This window comes from Ascaphus truei, chromosome 2 (assembly GCF_040206685.1).
Source record: "Ascaphus truei isolate aAscTru1 chromosome 2, aAscTru1.hap1, whole genome shotgun sequence".
Taxonomy (NCBI): domain Eukaryota; kingdom Metazoa; phylum Chordata; class Amphibia; order Anura; family Ascaphidae; genus Ascaphus; species Ascaphus truei.
Window position 1 is genome coordinate 61,798,428 of NC_134484.1, and position 21,499 is coordinate 61,819,926.

The 21,499-nt window shown below is 46.7% G+C and overlaps 1 protein-coding gene across 1 annotated transcript in view; it reads right to left on the reverse strand.

The window, feature by feature from the left end:
• Positions 1 to 3,430: 3,430 nt before the first annotated feature.
• CTHRC1 (collagen triple helix repeat containing 1) overlaps positions 3,431 to 21,499 on the reverse strand; it is a 32,140-nt gene continuing 14,071 nt past the window's right edge. Inside the window, exons 2-4 of the mRNA XM_075582559.1 lie at positions 9,585 to 9,812; positions 5,966 to 6,182; positions 3,431 to 4,083 (exon numbers count right to left, since the gene is read on the reverse strand). Coding sequence (XP_075438674.1) covers positions 3,941 to 4,083; positions 5,966 to 6,182; positions 9,585 to 9,812 — 588 coding nt within the window. The 3' untranslated portion in view covers positions 3,431 to 3,940. The remainder of the gene's footprint in view (positions 4,084 to 5,965; positions 6,183 to 9,584; positions 9,813 to 21,499) is intronic.

Sequence of the window (21,499 nt, forward strand, 5' to 3'; positions counted from 1 at the left end):
AGGAGAACGTGCGACGCGGTGACCATTACACAGTCGCACATGCGCAGAGAAGAGTAGCGGCGTCCATTACAATGTCGCGCATGCGCAGCACAGATAGCGCACTCAGTCCTAATAGGAAAGAGGCTCTAAAGGACCTACATTACCCAGAAGCCTCTGGGGACTGCCCTTTCACCCATATCACCTGCTGCATTACAGCCAATAGGACTTACAGATTCTCCTGCTGCAAAAGGGATACATTGTTGCGCGCGGGAGTCAGGAAGTTAGTAGGAGCTGGGACAGAGAGAGGGGAGGGTGTATAGGTGCAGGGAGGCAAGTAGCCTCTGCACTAGGTCATAAGTCGCCCCTTAGGCCCCAGCTAGGCCCTACTCACCCTCAGCTTGTGGCTGCTACAGGGATGCCCCCTAGGATAGGGACAGGGTCCTGTAGAGCCAGCTTCAGTGAGGGTCACAGCCAGGAAGCGTGGAATTCCTGGCCACTGCTGTGTTGATGAATTAGTATCTGTAACATCAGAGGCAGAGACATTCTGATGGTGGATCACTCCAGGCGGGAGCTGCCCATCGCTGAGGCGGATCACGACGCAGGATCATCCGTCTGGATCAAGGGATCATTTCCAAGCTAAGCATCTGCACCAACTATACACCTCATCTTAGTGGGCAGCGCTGTTCCACACTTGGGTGCGGGACTCTGGGTACACGGTATTGGGGGAGAATAAGGTGTGGGGTAAAGGCCCTGTGAGACGACCGGGCAGTTGTGCTATTAGTGTTACAGTGGTGACACTATTGTTGGTGATGTTATTGTTGTTATGTTATTTATCTGCATACAGTAAACTGTTTTACCAATACACTGTGTATGTGGTTACTGTGTATGTGGGTCCTGTGTCAGGGGTTATTCTACACTTAGAATCCTGCACAGGTGGAGGCGCTGTTATTGTGAAGATCGTTCCAGGATACAACCCAGGTTCCCATCAGCAGAGGCTCAAGCCTCCTGTGAACCTGACAGGTAACGCACCACACCTAGTGATATGTGTAGTTCTCCCACAAAGGTCCCTAGATGAGATCGGGGGGGGAGGGGGGGGATACATGTGATACATTCGATAAAGAATATAAGATTCCAACTGAAACCAAATGGATTGATGATTCTCTTAAAAATGTCAAATCTTCTGATAGACAGTTTCTATTAAATAGTTCAAAAATGTGGAGTAAAGTGAAAAGTAACGAGTCGGGGCTTGATTTGAACACAAATAGTGTGGCAAAGAATTATTATTTTTATAGTTTATTTGTAAAGGGCCAGCATATTCTGCAGCGTGGTGCAATGAGTACAGAGATGTGCTAATTATATAAACAGAATGACATACAAATAAGGACAAAACATGTACAAGTGGTGTAACCACGCAATGTGTGGGGCCCTGCCGGCCGGTGAGGGAAATTGGGCCCGGTGGAGGCCACAGGTCGGGCTCAAGTTCCGCACCAGGTGATGCTGCTGTCTGGCTGATGCGGGGGTGGTGCTGTCACTCCACACACACAATTCTTCCTGCCTGTTTCCCCGCCCGCATGGCTGAGCATTCACTGCAGCAGCTCCCACACAGATGGGGTCGGAGCAGCCCTAAGCATCCCCCCCACCATCACCCCTGTGGTAAAATTCTTAGAGGGTGTTTGTGTGTGTGTGTGTGTGTATATTTTGTATTTTATTTTTTACATTGCATATGTTATGTAGCACTTGTCCCCCCTCTTACGGGAGATCTGGTATCTACGTGGGGTGCTCTTGTGCGGTTTAGCTTACCTGTGGTCTTTCAGAAGGTCTGAGGGCTCTCTGCTGGTACTATATCGAAGCAGCAACAGGGCAGGGTTTCCTTCTTATGGTGCAGCGACTCCATCCCATGAGGGTCCTGGCAGAGGCACGATTGTTCCCCACAGACACATACTTTCTCCAGCAAAACACTGAGACCAGGGCTGCCAACAGAAATGATGGGGCCCAGGACAAATGAAAGACCCCCCCCCCCCTGCCCAAACCAAAGCCCACCTACCATGAAAAAAAAATTGTTGCGTGCAACTTTTACTTAACTGTTTTCTTCTTATTGTAATACGGAAAAAAAACATTACAGTGCAATCTGTTTATTTTAACGTTTTCAACAAAAGACAAAGATACCCAATGCTACATCCAATGAAACAAAAGGCCTGTGGTGAGGGGGTGGGGGTGAAGTATGGGCCTGGGTGGGAGCGGTTAAATATGGGTGATTGACTGCCTGGGTGGGTGACTGACTGTCTTTACTGACTAACTGTCAGGGTGGGTGGGTGACTGACTGACTGCCACAGTGGGTGGTTGACTGACTGACTGCCAAGGTGAATGGGTGGGTGACTGACTCTCAGGGTTTTGACTAACTGACTGCCAGGGTGGGTGGGTGACTGACTGACCGCCTGTGTGGGTGACTGCCTGGGTGGGTGAGTGACTGACTGCCTGGGTGGGTGAGTGACTGACTGGGTGGGTGAGTGACTGCCCTCGACTGCCTGGGTGGGTGAGTGACTGCCTGGGTGGGTGAGTGACTGCCTGGGTGGGTGGGTGACTGCCTTGAGTGACTGACTGCCTGGGTGGGTGAGTGACTGACTGCCTGGGTGAGTCAGTGATTAACTGCCTGGGTGGGTGAGTGACTGCCTGCCTCGAGTGACTGCCTTTGAGTGACTGCCTGGGTGGGTGAGTGAGTGACTGCCTGGGTGGGTGAGTGAGTGACTGATCGCTGATAAAATCAGACGCCTGCAGATGTAGACAGTAAAGAATCCTCCTCAAAATGTGCTGCTAGAAACACAAGGAAATCAAGCGCGGTTTAACATAAACCGCACTCTATCCTTCTAATGCCTTCAACTCGTACTTTCTACTGAGAAAGAAATTGTGGGAGCGGTGTGTGAAATACAGCAAATGTTATGCAAAGTATTTCACAGTATGAGAAACGCAAGTATTGAAATTGCCAGGAAATGCAGAAAGTGTTAAAAATAGCAAATTCATTCCGCCAACAGGGACATGAATAAATTGAATGTGATAAAGAATAAACCACGTTACATCAATAATGGTAACCATAAAAAAAAATACAAAAAATGATTGGGCCCTGCACTTTTTCTAAATTGGTAATATTAAAACTACCAAACGTTCAGGTTTACCGACAGTCCAATTTTGCAAGAATCGTACAAATACTTCAAGAATAACCACAGATTGATTGTAAGCTCCCTAAAGTCTACTGTGTAAAGTGCTGCACACATTTAGAAATATACATACATAAAATCCCCCAAACTGTGTTTTTTTTTAAGTAGACGATTGCAGATCCCATCCTCTGTCTCCAATCTATTCCTGTGTCACAAAATGTTTTCCCAGTTGAGCCGTCAACTTGAAGTATTTGGCACCTTTAAGTAAAATGTATCTAGACAAATAAAACATAACCACATTTTAATTTCTATTTTTTTTATTTAAAAAAAAAAACAAGAACATCATGATAAAGTATTTCCAATGGACTGGAATGAATCAGTATTTATTTGAAGATATAAAATAAGATGCAACACACAGTAACAACTAGGTAATGTGTCATTCTGTATTTGCTAATAATTAACCCTTCCAGAGACCAGAGCTGAGGCCCTAAATAAAGTCTAATTCCCCTGCAGTGTATGGGAAGCCACTCCTCGTCACTGAAACAGTTAATCCGGATAATAACAACATATATTGATATTGCTAACATGGATTGAAGTAATTTTAAATTGTTACACGTACGTAAAAAAAAGCACCACTGATTCATGTTTTTATATTCATATAGTACATATAAAACCATTTTATTTCCATGGCTGCTAACTTTCAATGATCTATAGAGGTAATATTTGCTGCACCTAGAAACAAATGTGCAAAACATTTTTTTCAATATAAACAGAGGCTTGTTAAAAAAAAACAACAACAAAAAAACACTTTATTTTGGCAACTCTTCAATAATGATCCGAGACACAGAATTCCATCCTGTAGAAGCGTCTCCTCTCGGATAGTCAGCGCAAGTACCCACCCAGACCGCAATATCCACTAGTCCAGAGCTAATTCCTTCACACAGTCCCTCCACTAGGAAAGAGATACAAAGGTTCTGTTATACTCATATTGTATGCAAAACAGGGGCAACCCGTACATATCAGGTTTAAATAATGCAGCGCACACGGGTGCTGAGCTCACCACTACAGGCCTCTGATGACAGAGATATGTACCTGTAAAGGTAGCATCAGCACCACCCCCTCCCCCCTCCGGGGAAACAAAATGGCGACGCAGCTTCCTATTAGCCTGCGTAGAGAGGGGGAATTTACACAATCAGGAAGTACCGGCGCTAGTGTTCCCAGTATGTATCTCGGAAACCAGGGGGGGAGGGGGTTGGGGAATGCATGCAGTTCAGCTCCAGAGACTCTCTGCTTTTCACCTATGTTAAAACAGCGGGGCCTATAGGGAGGAACTGTTCCATTAAAGCATTTTACCAGTAATTGTATAGTAGTGTGTTCAGGTCCACTTGTTTTAATGTATCTGTATCTTTTCAACTTAAAATTGTTTATGCAGCTAGAGAAACTATGCAATTGGCATCAAGAGAAACCCTCAGGGAATGTGGTAAAAACAGATGTACAACCTGTAATTTTATGGTCAACAATTAGAATTTACATCCCGTACTAGCTGGAAAACCTTTCATATAAAAGGATTTATAAACGGTGGCACCAATTTTGTTGGTGCCACAGAAAGAGAAAAAAGGAGCACCCCGGAGATGCCTGAGAGATATGCTAATAGGAGTCATTGAAATATAATTTGCATATGCTATTGGCCTCTCCCAGTTATCTCAGGTGTGCTCCTTTCTGTTTCAAGGTGGGTTGGAGGGGATATATATATGTGTATGTACTGTATGTATGTACCGTATGTACGTATGTATGTATGTGTAGCACTTTGGGCTCTCATAAAGCGGTTTAGGACGTTTGGCTGCCGGCGCTCAGCCGCATCACAAGTCGCCACTGGGAAATCTCACTGCTGGACATGTTCCCACTTCTTCTTGACATTTCTTCATCGCCACCATCTTTACATGTCCCGGCCGCCGCTCTGAATGTGAACGTGCCAGTTGTGAATGAGCCCGCTAACCAGAACACTCGGTGCACTCGCTGGACCCTCTCAGACACACCCGCCGGACTCTGGATCTGGCAGGCACACTGAGAGGGTGTGGCGGACGTGCTGAGTGTCCTGGTTAGCCGGCGCACTGAGACGGTCCGGCGGACGCACTGTGTCCTGGTTTGTAGGCACAATAACAACAGACACGTTCACATTCGGAACGGCAGCTGGGGCATTTAAAGATGGTGGCAATGAAGAAATGTAAAGAAGAGGTGGCATGTCCAGCGCTGAGTTTTCCCAGCGGCCACGTGCTATGTGGCGGAGCGCCGGCAGTGGCTTGGCTGCGGCCAAACGTTACATTCCGCTCATAAATTAGGACTCTCGAGACACGGATGGATCCAAACCGTGTTCACCACATGGTAATGGGGACTGACTAGATCAGCAGTGGTCAACTCCAGTCCTGAAGGGCCACCTACAGGTCAGGTTTTAAGGATAGGCCTGCTTCCGAACAGGTGGCTCAATCAGTGGCTCAGCCTTTGCCTTAGCCACCTGTGCTGAAGCAGGGATATCCTGAACACCTAACCTGCTTGTGGCCCTTGAGGACTGGAGTTGGCCACCCCTGGTGTAGAAATTACTTACACTTGATATAATACCCATTTTCCCTACTTGGTTCTAAGTGCTAACGCTCATTATCTGCTACCCTCGTCTACCTTTCAACGGGCCTAAAATGCATCGGAAAAGCCATGTAGCACGTAGAAAAATATACTTTCAGAGTATATAGGTGACAATATGCCCTATTTTCATACTAATTTAAAAACACAGGATAACTCTCCCTGCAAGTCTAATGCCTGCAGGCTCCTCTCATACATACCGGTGGATGTGCGGTGAATGTTAATTGTGGAGTTGAATTCCACGCTGCCTTGATCTAAGTAAATGATGGCTTCAATGGGAAGGGGCCCTGCACATTCAGCTCCGTTAAATGTGAAATACCAGCGCTGGCAGCAGGCCGTCTTACATTTGAGGCGGAGAGACCCACTGAAAACGACTCTCAGTGCGCTGTGAGAGCGCATCTTTGTAAATGTACATTCCTTCGAAAAACAAAACAAAAAGAGAGAACTATATTTGAATATTGCCGGGTGTAACTTGGCACGTGCATATTCCTCCCCATCCATTCATTTTGAAGCCGTGTACAGATACTGAAGACATTTGTTGCAGAGTAAAGCCTTCTGTTTTGCCGTTGATAAGAAACTTTGAGATAAAAGGGCGGTCCCGCTTGGCAGAAGACATTGGATTTCCAATAATAAAATGATGGCATTCAACCACCTCAAATCTTCTCTACCTTTTAATAATTGTCTCAACGATATTTAATTGCTTGGGAACTGTAAGTCTGAAGACAACACTTTCCCATGTTGATATACGGTGTTGCTCTCGTTATGGGTTAACAATGAACGGAGGAAAGAACACAGCAGTACACCCAACATCGCCCTCTATGGTCAAATATACTTAGAACATTCAGCGATCTGCTGTTCTTAGTAGGCTATAACGGTTAATTTTACATTAATACTGTCTTTAAAAAAAGTGTCTTGGGTCCACAACTTCAGCCATGACCTGGGTCAAGGCTGGTTAATTAAGCAGGGGGGGAAAGCGGGTGTTGGGTAGTATGGGGGATGGTACCGGACAAGTTATGCCAAGCGGTTGCAGTTGGCTGAACCCTTTACTCCACTGGGACAACTATCCTGGCTATTTCTCAGTGTCAGCGGCTCTGTGTATGTCCAGGGTAAAAATGAAAGACAAGGCAACATGTAAAAAGAAACACACACACATGTTGATATATTCAAATCTTTAAATTGTTCAATATACCATTGTATAGCACTGTTGCTGTCAAACACCTCTTCTGATGCTGTCATATTAAATAGCATGTTGCTTTTCTGATAACATATTTATTAAAGATTTTACCAGGAGAAAAAAACATTGAGAGTTACCGCTCGTTTTAAAGTATGTTCTCGGTACAGCATATGGTGAGGACATCATTAGATGTGACAATTACAAACATGTTTAAAGTCTGGAACAGCAGGAGCCTTGAAAGATCTTAAACATAGAGCAGATTTGAAAGACTCTGGTAAATTGGGAAGGAAAAGCGAGTGGTTTCTTTATTGAACCTTGGGATTATAAACAGCCTTCTGGAAGTGGATCTTAGGTTATAAGTGCTGTGTAAAGTACAGGTAAAAAGCCTCCTCAGATAATTGGGTAACCAGAGTAATTGAAAGCTAGTCAGGAAAAATGTACCATACACTTGGACTCTAGGGATAACCAACCTAGTTCTGTTAACATATCACAATAATGGTGTGTTGTAGTTACATAATGAGACAAAATGGCACATCGGGTTGTAAAGCATGTCAAGTTTGCGGTGGTGAATTTGGGGTGCTGTATTATACACTATACTATGTCCCCATAGACAATCATTTGCATTTGCTGCGTAGGGTGATTTAGGCGAGATTTATTGTGCCCATTTAGTGTGCCGAATTCAGTATTGATTTTGGATGTCAGCTATATGCAAACCAAACGTTAGGTTGGAATCTAATCATGTATACATATATTTAAAGCAAGTAACTGAGGCTAGTTTAGCGTTACAGAAGGGAAAAATCCAGAAGAGCAACAGAAACGGTGGCAAATTAAAAAATAGAACAGCACCCAAAGTGGAATGAAAAAATGGCTTTATTCAGACATACAAATGGCGGTAATCTCCATAAGAAACCTCCCACGCCGAAGTGGCGCTTTGCCGCCGTTTCTGTTGCGGCTCCGGACTTTTCCCTTCTGATTACTCTACGTTGCAGTCCAGGAGGCACGCGATCGAGGGCTACGGGAGAACCCATTGCCGTCATCAGCGAGATGCTGCAATCACTGCAGCTGCGGCCAACACTGCACTGCGGATTGGGAAGTTCACAACTAGGAGGTGAGACGACTTTCCCCCACATCCAGGGCCTGGCCTAGGTGCTAGCCACGGACTCCTGACACAGACCCCCTCACGGCAAGTTATTATTGGAGATAAGACTCTTTGCCAGCACACTCCAGAGCGCAAGACAGCAAACCTTTACACATTGTAGATTAGTGTTACAGTTGGCTCTAATCAGCAGCTCTTCTGTTGTTGAAGGTTGACGGCTGAAATTTATATATGGTCTAGTAAGTAGGCATTTAGGGCTTGATTTTAATGGGGGGGTTTTCCCGTACACAATACACTATAGCATGATCACTGAAAATGTCAGATAACATACAGTACCATGTTAAAAGATATTTGAAGCAAAAGGTGACACACTGCGCTAATTTGCATATCATTTCCCAGAATCCCTGGCTGCAATGGAAGCGATGTAGGCTAGGAGATAATGGGGAAAAGCAGGGTTGCAGACCTGTCTGAGACGTGAATGTTGTCACAAGTGATCATTTTATTTGCTGTACGGTGGAGGTATTTTTGTCACTTTTTACTCACCATAACTTATATAACGTGTAGATAAAATACCAAAAGATTGGATTCTGCTGTGACAAGAAGATAAGATCCAACCTACCAAGGCGTGGTTGCAGAATTGTAGGCTGGTGTAAGGAGTCCAGTCCAGTCCAGGCTTTGGCTGGAACCCACCCTTACCTGGCTGCTGTGGACATTTTGATTACTGGCAGCCTGCTATATTGGCTGCACCTGTTCAAGGGCTTAAATAGCAGCCAGTTACTTCCAGCCCTTACCTGAGCACTGTATAGTTTCCCTGTGTTCCTAGCCACCTTGGGTTCTAGTAGCTGAGCCTTCCTTGTTCATGAGCTTTCCCTTTTCCTGTTGCTGTACCTAGCCTGTTGCTGAGCCTTCCTTGTTCGTGAACCATCCCTGTGGCTTCCCTGTTCCAGAGGCTAGCCTGTTCATTTGGAATCCCTGTTGCTGACTCCAGACCGTGACCCTGACCTCGCTGCCTGCCACCTGCCCTGACCCTTTGCCTGTTGCCTGGACTTTGTACCACTGCCACCAGCCCTGACATCCTGCCTGCTTACCGACAACAGATACTTTAACAGGACTCTGTCACTGGGCCCTGGTCGGTTAATTTGCATCCCTACCTCAGCCCTGCAGGTCCGCTTCCTGATCGGAGACAAGCACCGTCACAGCTGGTTCGTGACTCAGCCATGTTTCAGTAAGAACACACTTCAGCCATGTTTAAGTAAGAACACACTTCAGTCATAAGCAAGTAAGAACATGCTTCCGCAATGTTTCTGAAAAGTATATATAGAACATAGAAATGTGCATAAACACAATACATCGTCAATCCTCCTGCTCTTTAGGCCACCCTCTGCCTTATCAAAGTGTCCTTGTGAGGAAGTATAACGGTAGGTAAGAATACAGAAAGTGGTTTCAGTATCACTACTACCAATTTTGATATAAAGGGGTTATTTATTAGTCTTCTGGCTGCAAACTGGTTTAAAAGGTGGTGCACTAGTGTGGGTGCAATATCACTTACTGCGATTTTCCCAAGATCTATGCCATAGTTCAGTGAGCTCCATGCACATTGCTTGAAGTTGGGGGTCCAGGACTCTTCCAGGGTCTCTCTCATACATTCTCCTTTTTCTCCTCTCCCTCCGTCCCGTCCCGGAATTCCAGGCGTCCCAGGGATTCCATTCGCTCCAGGAGTACCATCTCGACCATGGGGACCCATAGGCCCTTGCAAACACCCATTATATCCATTATACTGCAAGACACGACATTACATTTACAAATTACACATGTTTAAAAAGTCTTACAAAACCGATGCTAGATATCACCCCAACTAAAAATATTTTCAATTTACATCTGCATTAGAAAGCACATGTTATTTTTATTAAAGGTAACGTGATGTAGGACTTTCTATACAGTAGCTGAGTACTGACTATGAGGTTACAAATACATATTACCTGTGCCATTTACCTTCAGTAGAAAATAGGCTAAAGTTGCTGACAACAAAAGAGTGCATATGCAATACAAATCATAGTCTATACTACATTAAATATGACTAAAAATACAAGCTGTATCAATCAAGTTTGTTTTGGACCAATGTATTCAAAGAACACATTATTTATTGTCGTCTCAAAAATCTACATTTATGTTGTATCTACAGTATATTATGTCTATATTTTTGTTTTAGTCTAAGATAATATTAGTGTGAATATTATACTCTGTATACTGTATATATATATATATATATATATATATATATATATATATATATATATATATATATATATATATATATAAATATATATATAGGTGTGTGCCTAATAGTCTACAACGGAGGGGGGCGGGCTTGCGACTACGCCTCCTCATTGGAACATGCTTATGCGCATGTGCGTACTGTTCACGCAGCGGGTTGTCAGGACAACAGGAGATGCGATCATTAGCGCATGCGCAGACCCATAAGATTCGCGCATACTTATTGACATTAGTCAGTGCTTTGTTTACATTGCTTGAGGGTGTGTGCCTAATAGCCTATGATGGAGGGGGGCGGATTTGTTTATACTCCGCCTTATATTACCTCTTTGGCTACAGAAGAGCGAATCGGATGTGAGTTTCTTGTCACGTGATATAGTTACATTAATGGATTGGTTGACTTGCATTTACTAACAGCTGATGATTTTTGTGGTTCAAAGAGAGCTTATTTGATTGGTCACCTGATTGATTAGTATGCACTGGTGGGGGTATAAGTTAGATTCACGTTCATTCTCACACTGCACAGCCCTGAGGAAGGTTCCGCTTCTGGAACCGAAACGTTGGTTTTCTGAGTGTCTACATCTTCAATACAACTTCTGAAGTTTACTCCTTGTGTGCTGTCTCTTCTTGCTGGACTACAATCTGGTAAATCGCATATATATATATATATATATATATATATATATATATATATATAGTGGTTGACAAATCACCAAAAAATCTACTCGCCACACAAAAAAAATCTACTCGCCACCTAGTACCAAACGTGTGCTGCTTGGGCCAATATTTACTCGCCCGGGGGTTAAATCCACTCGCCCGGGGCGAGCAAATGTATAGGTTTGTCGTACACTGTATATATATATGTATATATATATATATATATATATATATGTATGTATATGTGTATAACTGAAAACATTGTTTGTTTGCAGTGCTTTTGGGCAATCTGATTGGTCCGTCGGTCTGTCACTCCGCCTCTGGCCAATCTGATTGGCCCATGGTCCGGCCCTGCACGCCTCTCATTCGCCTGCGTGGTTCGCTGACCACGCCTACCCAACTGCCACACTCAGAAAATAACCTCAGTGCAGATTCATCCCGTGCGGATTACTCACCACCTGAGGTAACGTGCGCTGGTGAGCCACCCCCACCCCCCCAACACCACCCCACCGCCGGCTCTCCCCCCATCATCCCCCCTCACCCACAGCTCACCTCCCCGCCAGCTCCCCTCTCCACCATCACCCCCCCTCACTGGGACAGGGGGGGTGGAAAAAGCACTGGGGACAGGGGGGGGAACCGATCACCTGGGAGCCTCCAGCCTTCACTCCCGCGTGCCTCCAGCCTTCCCCCGCGCACGCCTCCTGCCCAATACCGCCATTCTTGGCCACTCACCCCCCTCCCAGCCTGGGACGGAGTGGAAGCGCCAACCCTGCGCGCACCTCCTGTCACAGCCCGGCAGTCTTGCGCGCCCCCCAGCTGCCAACTTCACACCCGCTCAAGGTAAGTCACCCACCACCTGTTTCCCTCCACCCACTGTTTCCCTTCACCCACTTTCTCCCTCCACCCACTCACCCACACAGTGTCTCCCCCACCCACCCAGTAACACACTCACCCAGTCAGTCAGTAAAGTCAGTAACCCACCCACACAGTCAGTGTTTGTTTGTTTGTATGTCCGAAGCATCGAAATCTCAGAAACGGCACCACGTAGCACAACAAAGCTTTCACTGGACATTCTGCTGCGGATTTGTAGGTCAACACAACTATTTTGAGCTTCCAATGTGACTCACCTCCCAAATTATGGACATTCTAGGCCCTCTGTGGTGAACCATTTCCCCATCTTTGGGACCTGCTGCACTCCATTAGCCTTCTTCTGGGTTCCTAACTTAAAGGGCACTTTCCCTACACTTATACTTAGAAGCAATACTCATTTGGTCGATGTTCTCCTTTGTGCTTTCCAGGGTTTCAAAAATATAATCTAAAACTATAGTATCCATACTTTTCTCAGTGAAATGTAGTCATTACATGCTGTGATACATTTAATGTACCAACAAGACACTTCTCCATTACATTGTAGATACAAAAGTGTGTGTACATTTTTCCGAACCTTTACAATTCTTTATGTGAACAATACTTGAAATCCAAACACGTATTGCTCCTTCTACCTCTACCAACAATATAGACCAGGGGTGCACAAACTGGAGGGTGCGCCCTCTAGGGGGCGGTAGATTTTCCGGGGGGGAGCGCAGCGGTTACAGAGGCCCTGTGCTCTTCCCAAGACATTTAAATGAAATGCCGGGGGATCCCACAAGGCTTCTGCAACTTCCCTTACCTTGTCTTCGTCGAAACGCGGAGTCCCGTGACGTCACGTTGCCAATGTGATGTTACGTGACCCTGCGGTGTCATTTGACGCTGGAGACAAGGTAAGGAGGGGGCGCAAGCAGGGGGGGAGCGCAGACGGGGCACAGACAGAAATGTTTGCGCACCCCATATATAGACAAAAGTGGCAATACATTCCCCACTCTGCATGAGAGCAATGGATTGTAAGTAAGCATTTAGGTGACAATGCAATGGTGCTAATATTTACCATCTCTATGCCTCTGTCCTCCCACACAAGCTGCAAGTGTAGCTTAATAATACAAAAAATTGCCACTGAGACTGGTCAATCCTGTTTGAATCCCAGTATCAACTTACCATATGAGAACTAACAAGTCATAATATCTGCCTGTGCCTCAGGCACACAACATTAGATTGTAAACTCATTGAGGTTCATTACGCCTGTAAAAACGTACTGTGCAGTATACATTGACAGCACTATATACTGTAAGAATTTTTTTTTTTTAAATCCTAAACTTCTAAAATGAGTGAAACATTTAATCCCCAAGTTGGAAAGAGGACAAGGTAACATTTCCCTACTGGCAGAATAATCCATGAGGGGAAGCTAAAGGGTTGTTCATCAAAATGTTTACTGAACACTACATTAATCATCTCCTTATTAAAGCGGCAATCCAAACCGGTGGATTTTTTTTGCAAATAGCTTTTTTTTAAATATAAAATTTAAGCAGGGGTTACCTCCGAACTAGGTGCCAATAGCCGCTCTCGGCTACCAGTATTCACAAAATGTACACTCTTCAAAGATTTACTGCCCTGAGGACCAATAGGAAGCCATGATGTCATTGGTGCAGCTTCCTATTGGCCCATGTGACGTGGGAGCTTTAAACATTAAAGCCTTGCTTGCTCAGTCGGAGTGGCTACCACCACCTGCTTCGGAGGTAAGTCCTCTGGAAGTACAGGGTCCCAGGAGCTGAAATTAATGGCGTTCAGCTCTGGTGACCCCCTGCTTTAATTCTATATATATATATATAAAAAACAATGAAAAACATTACAAATATATTCACCCCATGATTTTCTCCTTTAATGTTTAGCTGGGCTATTATGAGAAGAGGAGACAAGGGGAAACCAGAGGAGAGGAGAGTAATCCGCATGTTGAGTAGAAGAGAGGAAGATGGATAGGGGTCTGTTTATCAAAGTCTTCTGGTATTCTACATATAAGCAAAGCTGGGGCAAAATCAGTGCCAAAAATGCACTAGATTTATCAAACAAATAAACCCCAGTGCCTTTTATGGGTTTCCCTTTCTTCAATTACTCTACTGCTATGTTTTCCACAGTTTGTTCTTTCTACATTTGCAGCCTAGAGACTTTGACAAATAGGCGCCAAAGTGTGTCTGAGAAAGAGAACAAATTGAGGAAAGTACTATATTGTCCAGGATCTCCTGGTAAGTCAGAACAGAAGAAGCTTCCTATCTATATTGACTGTTCACAAAGGAAAAGGGTGGGACTGGGACAAGGGTGGCCAACTCCAGTCCTCAAGGGCCACCAACAGGTCAGGTTTTAAGGATATCTCTGCTTCTGCACTGATGGCTCAATCAGTAGCTCAGTAGTCGTTGCGGACTGGAGTTGGCCACTCCTGGACTAGAACAAAGTAAAGCACCATGTTTACTCAGTGCTGCTAAGCAATACGACACCTTAGGGGACTGTAAGAATGTAATGCGGGCCATAAGGTGTCTTATGACTTAGCACCACTTAGTAAATATGGCCCAGCATGCTTTGCAACATTTTCTCTTTGAACTGGCCATATTCCTTCCAGAGCTGTTATACCTGGCTATGTCCTCTCTAGAAGGAGCTGCAGCCTCCAGTCACTGGTCCCGTGACTGGGTAATGTGGGGACTTGATTACTTTGAAATATAGAATTGAATACCAAAGATCTAGTCAATAAGAAGAGGCAGACACACATGCTCTGCAATCTGAGATGTTTCCACAATACTCATTACTCACGTAGTATTTAAGATGGCTGGCAATGTAATAAATATCTGTCTGAGTCTCGCCAACTTCAATAACGGAGACATCGTGAAGTCGGGCTTTGTTGTTTCTCTAAGTCATGCTTCCTAGAGATTATTATAAATGTTGATTTTACCCTGGAAGTCGGGGACTAGAGGAAATGCCCTGGGATGCGGATTTGAAACCATGGTTTGGAAAATTTGAATCAATACGTAAAAAGAAAAACATAATGAAAAGGCCAGTATATCTGCCAGAAGACCTGAAATAACACCGTTCTCACTTCCAGCCAAAATACACTGATGACATACAACGCCAATGTGCAAGAGTGTACTTCTAAACCAATCCAGAGCGGCATTTTCACTGACTGCATGCATTATGATACCATCGAAGTATGTCTGCAAGAAAAGGCTACAGTGGTTTTACTTACCGTTGCCAACATATTTCAATACATGTAAAGATGTCAGCTAAGGACTTTCCAAACCCAAGGTAAAATCCACAAAAAGTAATTGGTGAAGACAATGGCCTCAGTCATATATTTAAGTAACTCGTGATAGTGAAGGAGTTAACCCCTTGGCTGCCAGAGAGGCCAGCAATGCAAAACAGATACGATTTTGAGGAATACATATATATATATATATATATGTATATATATGTATATATATATATATGTAATTTTGATACTTTTCAAAGGACCACTGGAGTGTTCTTCATAATAATAATTAAAAAAAACTGTATTAAACATATTGGTATTTTTTATTATAATTATTATTAATATTATTATTATTATTATTACGACCTCAATGATTGCACAATTCTCTGATAAGATCAGTTAGATATTATCACTTTTTTTAACTTTGAAACAGTGTTTATTTTATAGGCTAACACGGTACCATCCTGTGCAGGAGAAAACGTTCAGAATCTTAACCTTTCCGGTTGGTTGAAACTCTGGGCATTAAAGTGGAAATCCGTCATTTGTTTCTGATTTAAAAAAAAAAAAAAAAAACAGGATTGAAGCAGAGGGGTCTCCCCCAGAGCTGAATCCCATTAATTTCAGCTCCAGTGACCCCCAGCTGATGGAGGTGCTTACCTCCACAGGGGTTGTCAGTAGCCACTACAGGGTTCACATTATGGCGGATTTTCACAGCTCCCAGGCCCTGAGGGCCAATAGGAAGACGTGACGCAGAGAGATACCGGCACCCCCAAGGTAAGTATCTCTGGCAGCAGTGGGTCCCAGGAGCTGAAATTAACAAGGTTCAGCCCCAGAGACCCCCCCCCCCCGCCCCCTGCTTCAATCCTATGTTACAAAACAAGATTGAAAAAAAACCTGCCATAGTGCTTATTTCATGGCCCAGGAATGACCCGCACATCTCCCGCACATCTCCCGCACATCTCCCGCACATCTCCCGCACATCTCCCGCACATCTCCCGCACATCTCCCGCACATCTCCCGCACATCTCCCGCACATCTCCCGCACATCTCCCGCACATCTCCCGCACATCTCCCGCACATCTCCCGCACATTTGAAATAGTAATCGCTGCTAACAACAAATTTAAAATTAACAAAAACAAATGGAGTCTTTCGGCAGTAATCCCCTGAGAACAGGATCTAACCCGGCTATTAGTACTGCACCTACGCCTTCTACTTCCTGGCCATTAATGTTCTTTAGGTATAATTACTTAAATAGACATTGTTTAGTAATAAAGACATCAATAAACGTATATAAGAAGTGATGCTCTATGAAACATTACTTTTTTTTTCAAACCGACAATGCAATTTTTTTTAAATGGTAGCACCAATTAAAGGTCTCCCGAAAGGTATTAAACATCTCGGTGTAACCGGCTTCCTTGGAATGACTTAATCACCCTTAAATGACTTGTTTGTGATGGGAAAAATAAATGTGATTTTTTTTGTTGCTGTCGGGGATTGCTAAAATGCGTGCATGTCAAATACTTATAGCCCTGTATTCTGATCTTTTTGCCTATTGATGGCATCTTGCTGAAAAACAAAGAACACGAGAGACAAATAACATATCTGCAGGTTCTCTGATTCACAATAATTATTATCATTTATTTTAAAGCAGCAATAGTTGTTTCATTTTTGTAAAAAAAAAAAATTACGGTCGATTTCTGTGGACTCAAACACTTTGTTTGACGCAACTGGCGCAGATGAGAAAAAATTAGCATAGTGCATAGACGCACACAAGTGCCATTGAAGTAGAATTTGACATGTGCCAATTTTGCACGGAGCAAGCAGTTTGCGATGCTTGTGTAGCCCATGTTCCCCCCCCCCCCCCAGACACAGATCGTGCCTCTAAGGTGTATTGAGGGCTGGCTACATGTGTATGGTGGTGCATACCTGCTTGGAACAGGAGGGCCTGAGTCTCCCGCGTTGGTGTGGGGAATAACATGGCCAGGCTTCTGGGGTATATGCCTCCATTCTTTAGTGGTTGTGGTGCAGCGCCTCCATTCTCTGGCGAAACCTAGGGGATAGGTTGGAATCTTCCCAGAGAAAGCCCTGGTCCCAGGGCGAGAGATTCCAATCTCACACACACAGTCTCTTTATAAAAGCAGCAATGGTCTTTATTGTCCTTGCACAAGGATACAGCAACACTTCATGCACAGCGGCACACAGCAGTTCATATACAGCAGTGCACTCCAAATGTATAATTGCAGGCCTTTCCTCCTTTCTTCTCCTCCAGACTGCCCCTAGCAGGATGGGCTGGTTAGGGGCTTCAATACCCCAACCCCCACCTCCAGGATATACTCTATGGGTGAGGGTAGATCTCCCCCCTCACCCCCTCAGCAGGGTGAGGGGCATTGGTCCACGCACTACAGTGCTATCAGCTCTAATCTGTATGGCTGAGTGTCCTTTCTCCTGTTTCCAGCACTCTTTACTCTCACAACTATCACATCTTTCTCTTCTCTGCAACAGACTGTCACAGACTCTCCTCCTCCCAGGCAGAACTCTCAGACTCAACTCCCACTCCCTCCAGACTGATACTCCAACAGAACTGACTCTCCAACCGCTCTCACAGAACTGAACAGACACACAGAGGAGCAGCCCACTAAATAGATACCGCCCTGCCCGTTATGATGTCAGCAGGACCTCCCCTCTGTCTCAGGCCTGCTACAGAGTATGGGGCCTACCTCTATCACTCCAGGCAGGGCTTGGTGGGGGGAAAACCCATGATTGCTACTGGCGCCTGCCCTTACCAGGGCTTACTCCAGTAGGAGAAGGATTGGTAGCCCACTAATTGTTACAGGGGCTACACTTGGTACACAGTCCCCATGAGGAACTGAGCGAGCAACCAAAGATATACTTCTCTCTAGTGGTGGCCCTCAAATGAAAGGTTGATATTATGGTTATGTAGCCCCCTGTAAACAGCACAGGCTATACCTATCTTCCTCCTACTGTGGTAAGTCCTGTTAGAGGCAGGCACCAGTAGTAATCATGGATTTTCCCCCCTTCAAGCCCTGCCCTGAGTGATAGATGCATTCCCTGACTGCTGCGGGCGTGAGACAGAGGGGAGGTCCTGCTGACATCATGAGGGGTGGGGCTTAGCCTATTTAGCAGCCCATTCCTGTAAGTGACAGGTCTGTCTAGTCTGGAGTCTATGAGGGAGTGGACTCTGGAGTCTGTCCTGGGAGTGAGAGGAATATACCGAGCTCCGTCCTGGGAGCAAGCAAGAGAGAGAACTCTGGCCTATGACAATTGACGAACCAGCTGAGTTCAGGTGGCCCAATGCCCCTCACCCTGATGAGGGGTGATGGAGAGGATCTACCCCTGCCCAGAGGGGAACCTCTGAGGTGGGCACTGGGACATTGAGACCCCAGCACAGTCCATCCTGTCGGAGTGCACACTTGGAGGGAAGGAGAGGAGTAAGGCCTGTACAGAGTGGAGGGTCGTGATAATTGCGGACATTGCTGTTGTTGTTGTGGCTGCTTGTCACTACTTCTGCCGGGCGCTGCTCGGACCAATAAAGAGAGACATTATCTTTTTACTAAAGACTGTTGTGTGATTCTGGAGCATCCACCCTGGGACCAGGGGTCACTCTTCTATACGGGTCCTACCCCATACCTTGGGAAGGTATAGAGGATGGAGGCGCTGCACCACCACTGAAAGTATGGAGGCTACTACCCCAGAAGCCTGGTCCTGTGATTCCCCCCACCACCACGGGAGACTCAGACCCTCCTGTTCCACGCAGGTACGCACCACCCAGTACATGTAATCCGCCCTCACACACCCTAGATATGTCAGATGAGTCTAGGGGGGGGGGATAAGGGTTACATTTGGAGGCGCTGCTGAGATAAACAGGACAGGCTTACAGCAAGGCAGAGCAGAAAGAGTGATGTGCACTCTCCGGTCAAGTGCTGAGGAACGTAGGGCGCAATTGCACACCGGGGGTAGTCAGGGGAGCGTGGATCACCGCTCCCACACAGTACACTTTGGGCGCCCTAAGTGGGTGGCGTAAGAGGGGTGTATAGCTATCGCTGTCCTAGTTCCTTGAGGCAGGTAGTGTGAGGCAACTGGGGGGGTCAGCCCTAATAACTAGTCCAGGGACCATGGCCCAGGGCCCGCACTATGAGTGGCCAAAAGAGGGACGCCCGTACCTAGGGAAATGCCCAGTATGCTAGCTAGCACCCACAGAACGCACCACGGAGCACTGACCGGAACGAACATCGAGCACAGTACACACACAGAAGGAGTTCTGCCTGGCCTGGGGTACGCCACCTCATATTAGTGGGTACCAGGATAACCATGCAGAGCGTAATAGAAGGTGTCGAGGAGATTAGTCTGTGTCTAGGAGCAAATTACACCTTATACACTGAGGAGAGTACACAATTACATGTGGTGAGCGCATCGAAGATGGCGACCGTCACTACATGTGCTCTGCGGAGCAAAGAACCCTCCAAAATGACGACCAAGGCGCCATCAGCGGCCCAGCAGATAGCAGCCGATCTCAAATGGCGTTTCCCACCAATCCTGGAGAGCGCACGTGAATCGTGCAAATGAACTGTACGAGAAATGTGGCGGGAAATGTGCAGGGGTTTGGCGCCAAACCCAGATCCCCTGCAAGAAGGGCGGAGCGGCGCGAAAGCCGACAGCCCACCCACCTGTGCTGTGACTGGTCAACAAACCAAGTCGCGTCACACTGAAAAAAGGAGGGCCCCGCCTCTGGATTCCACCAGAGGGAGGGGGCACAAGGAGAGCCAATCCGGAGCATCCTCAGCAAAGGGAGGGACAGGAAGCGAGAGCGAAGAGCTTCACTTCTGTCTGGCATTCGAGGAGCAAGGAGCTGAAACACTGAACTGAACCCCTGAGCTAACCATGTCTGAGATGAGCACTACAATCTACCAACTGCCAGGAGGCTTATTGGTAGTGGAAGTAGCGGAGCACGAATACCTCCGTTGTTTGTGCGTTCACTGTGGGATACCGGGCGCGGTACCAAGCACCAAAGCACGATGCCCTCAATGTGGCACGTTTTATCTATGGCCGAACGAGCCATGGCCTTTGATCGAGACCCCGCGGGGTGCCTCTCCAGGAACGTTAACGGAGGTGGCGGAAGGTAAAGACAAGACTGCCCTGGTTCCCCGTTGCAACCAAACGGGAGGTACCAAGGCCCAGCCCGCTGCAGAACTGAGCGAGCTGGCGACAGAGAAAAGCGCGACTGCAGTGGAGGTACAGGAGCGAGACTGTTTCGTACCTATACCCACTGGTTGTATCGCAGAAGAATCCGGCGACTCCCTAGCGGAGGACCCGATCCTGATATCTTCGGAGGAAGAGGTTGGTGTGCCATCGGTGGCGATGCGCCTACCGGCGAACCACCCCAGCGGTACCAAGAAGGAGCAGACGAGTCTGGAAACCTTCCGACGGCGAGCGTTGGTGCGGCCGGAGGCCCGTAAGAATCCCACGGCCGTGGTGACTCCCAGTGCGGCGGAAACGACGACCAAGATCCTGGAGGATCCCAAGATCTCCAAACAGCAGCGGAGCGGTAAGGAGACTCCACCACCCCCTTACTCCCGCCAGGCAAAAGCAGCAACTGAAGAGGACAAGAAAGAGAGGCTTGCGGCCTACTTGTCCGTTCGTGAACCGGATGCTCCGCCAACGCCCATGCCGGTCCTCAACGCACTTCCGGTGCGTGACCACGGAGCGGACGGAGATTCTACGGGCACTGCTGATGACGTCATTTCCGGTTCCACCGGAAAACGAGGCCCGGAAGCGCTGTTCTCCTCGCGGAGAGTAGCCATGGCCGCTGCCCTGGCCACCCTACAGAGCCAAGGTCCATCAAGAGAGGCGCGAAGTATGGCAGAGAAAGCCCACAAGAAAGCATCCCTGGGTTGCGGTATTACCCGCTTGCTGGACAATGACATGAACGTTGCCTCTGCCGCAGCCCCTAGCTCCATCGCCCCGGCCACTGCCCCTGCCCCATCACGAGTGTTGCCACCGGGACCTAGCGGGGATAAACTAAGCAAATATCGTAAGTACTCCAAGGACTTCCGGGACTGGGAGTTGAGCGATGAGGGGTCGGATGGGGAGATACCTTACGACCGTGTGCTACCTGTGTCTAACCCTGTGCCGTTTTCCCTTGCAGCTAGAGGGAGAGCCTGAGGGTCACATACTCCAGCAGAGGCTAGAGCTAGGTCCAAGTGGGGACCATTGGATTCCACCAGAGGGAGAGTGTATCCCCCTGGAAACAGCACAGGCTATACCTATCTTCCTCCTACTGTGGTAAGTCCTGTTAGAGGCAGGCACCAGTAGTAATCATGGGTTTTCCCCCCTTCAAGCCCTGCCCTGAGTGATAGATGCAGGCCCCTGACTCTGCTGCGGGCGTGAGACAGAGGGGAGGTCCTGCTGACAT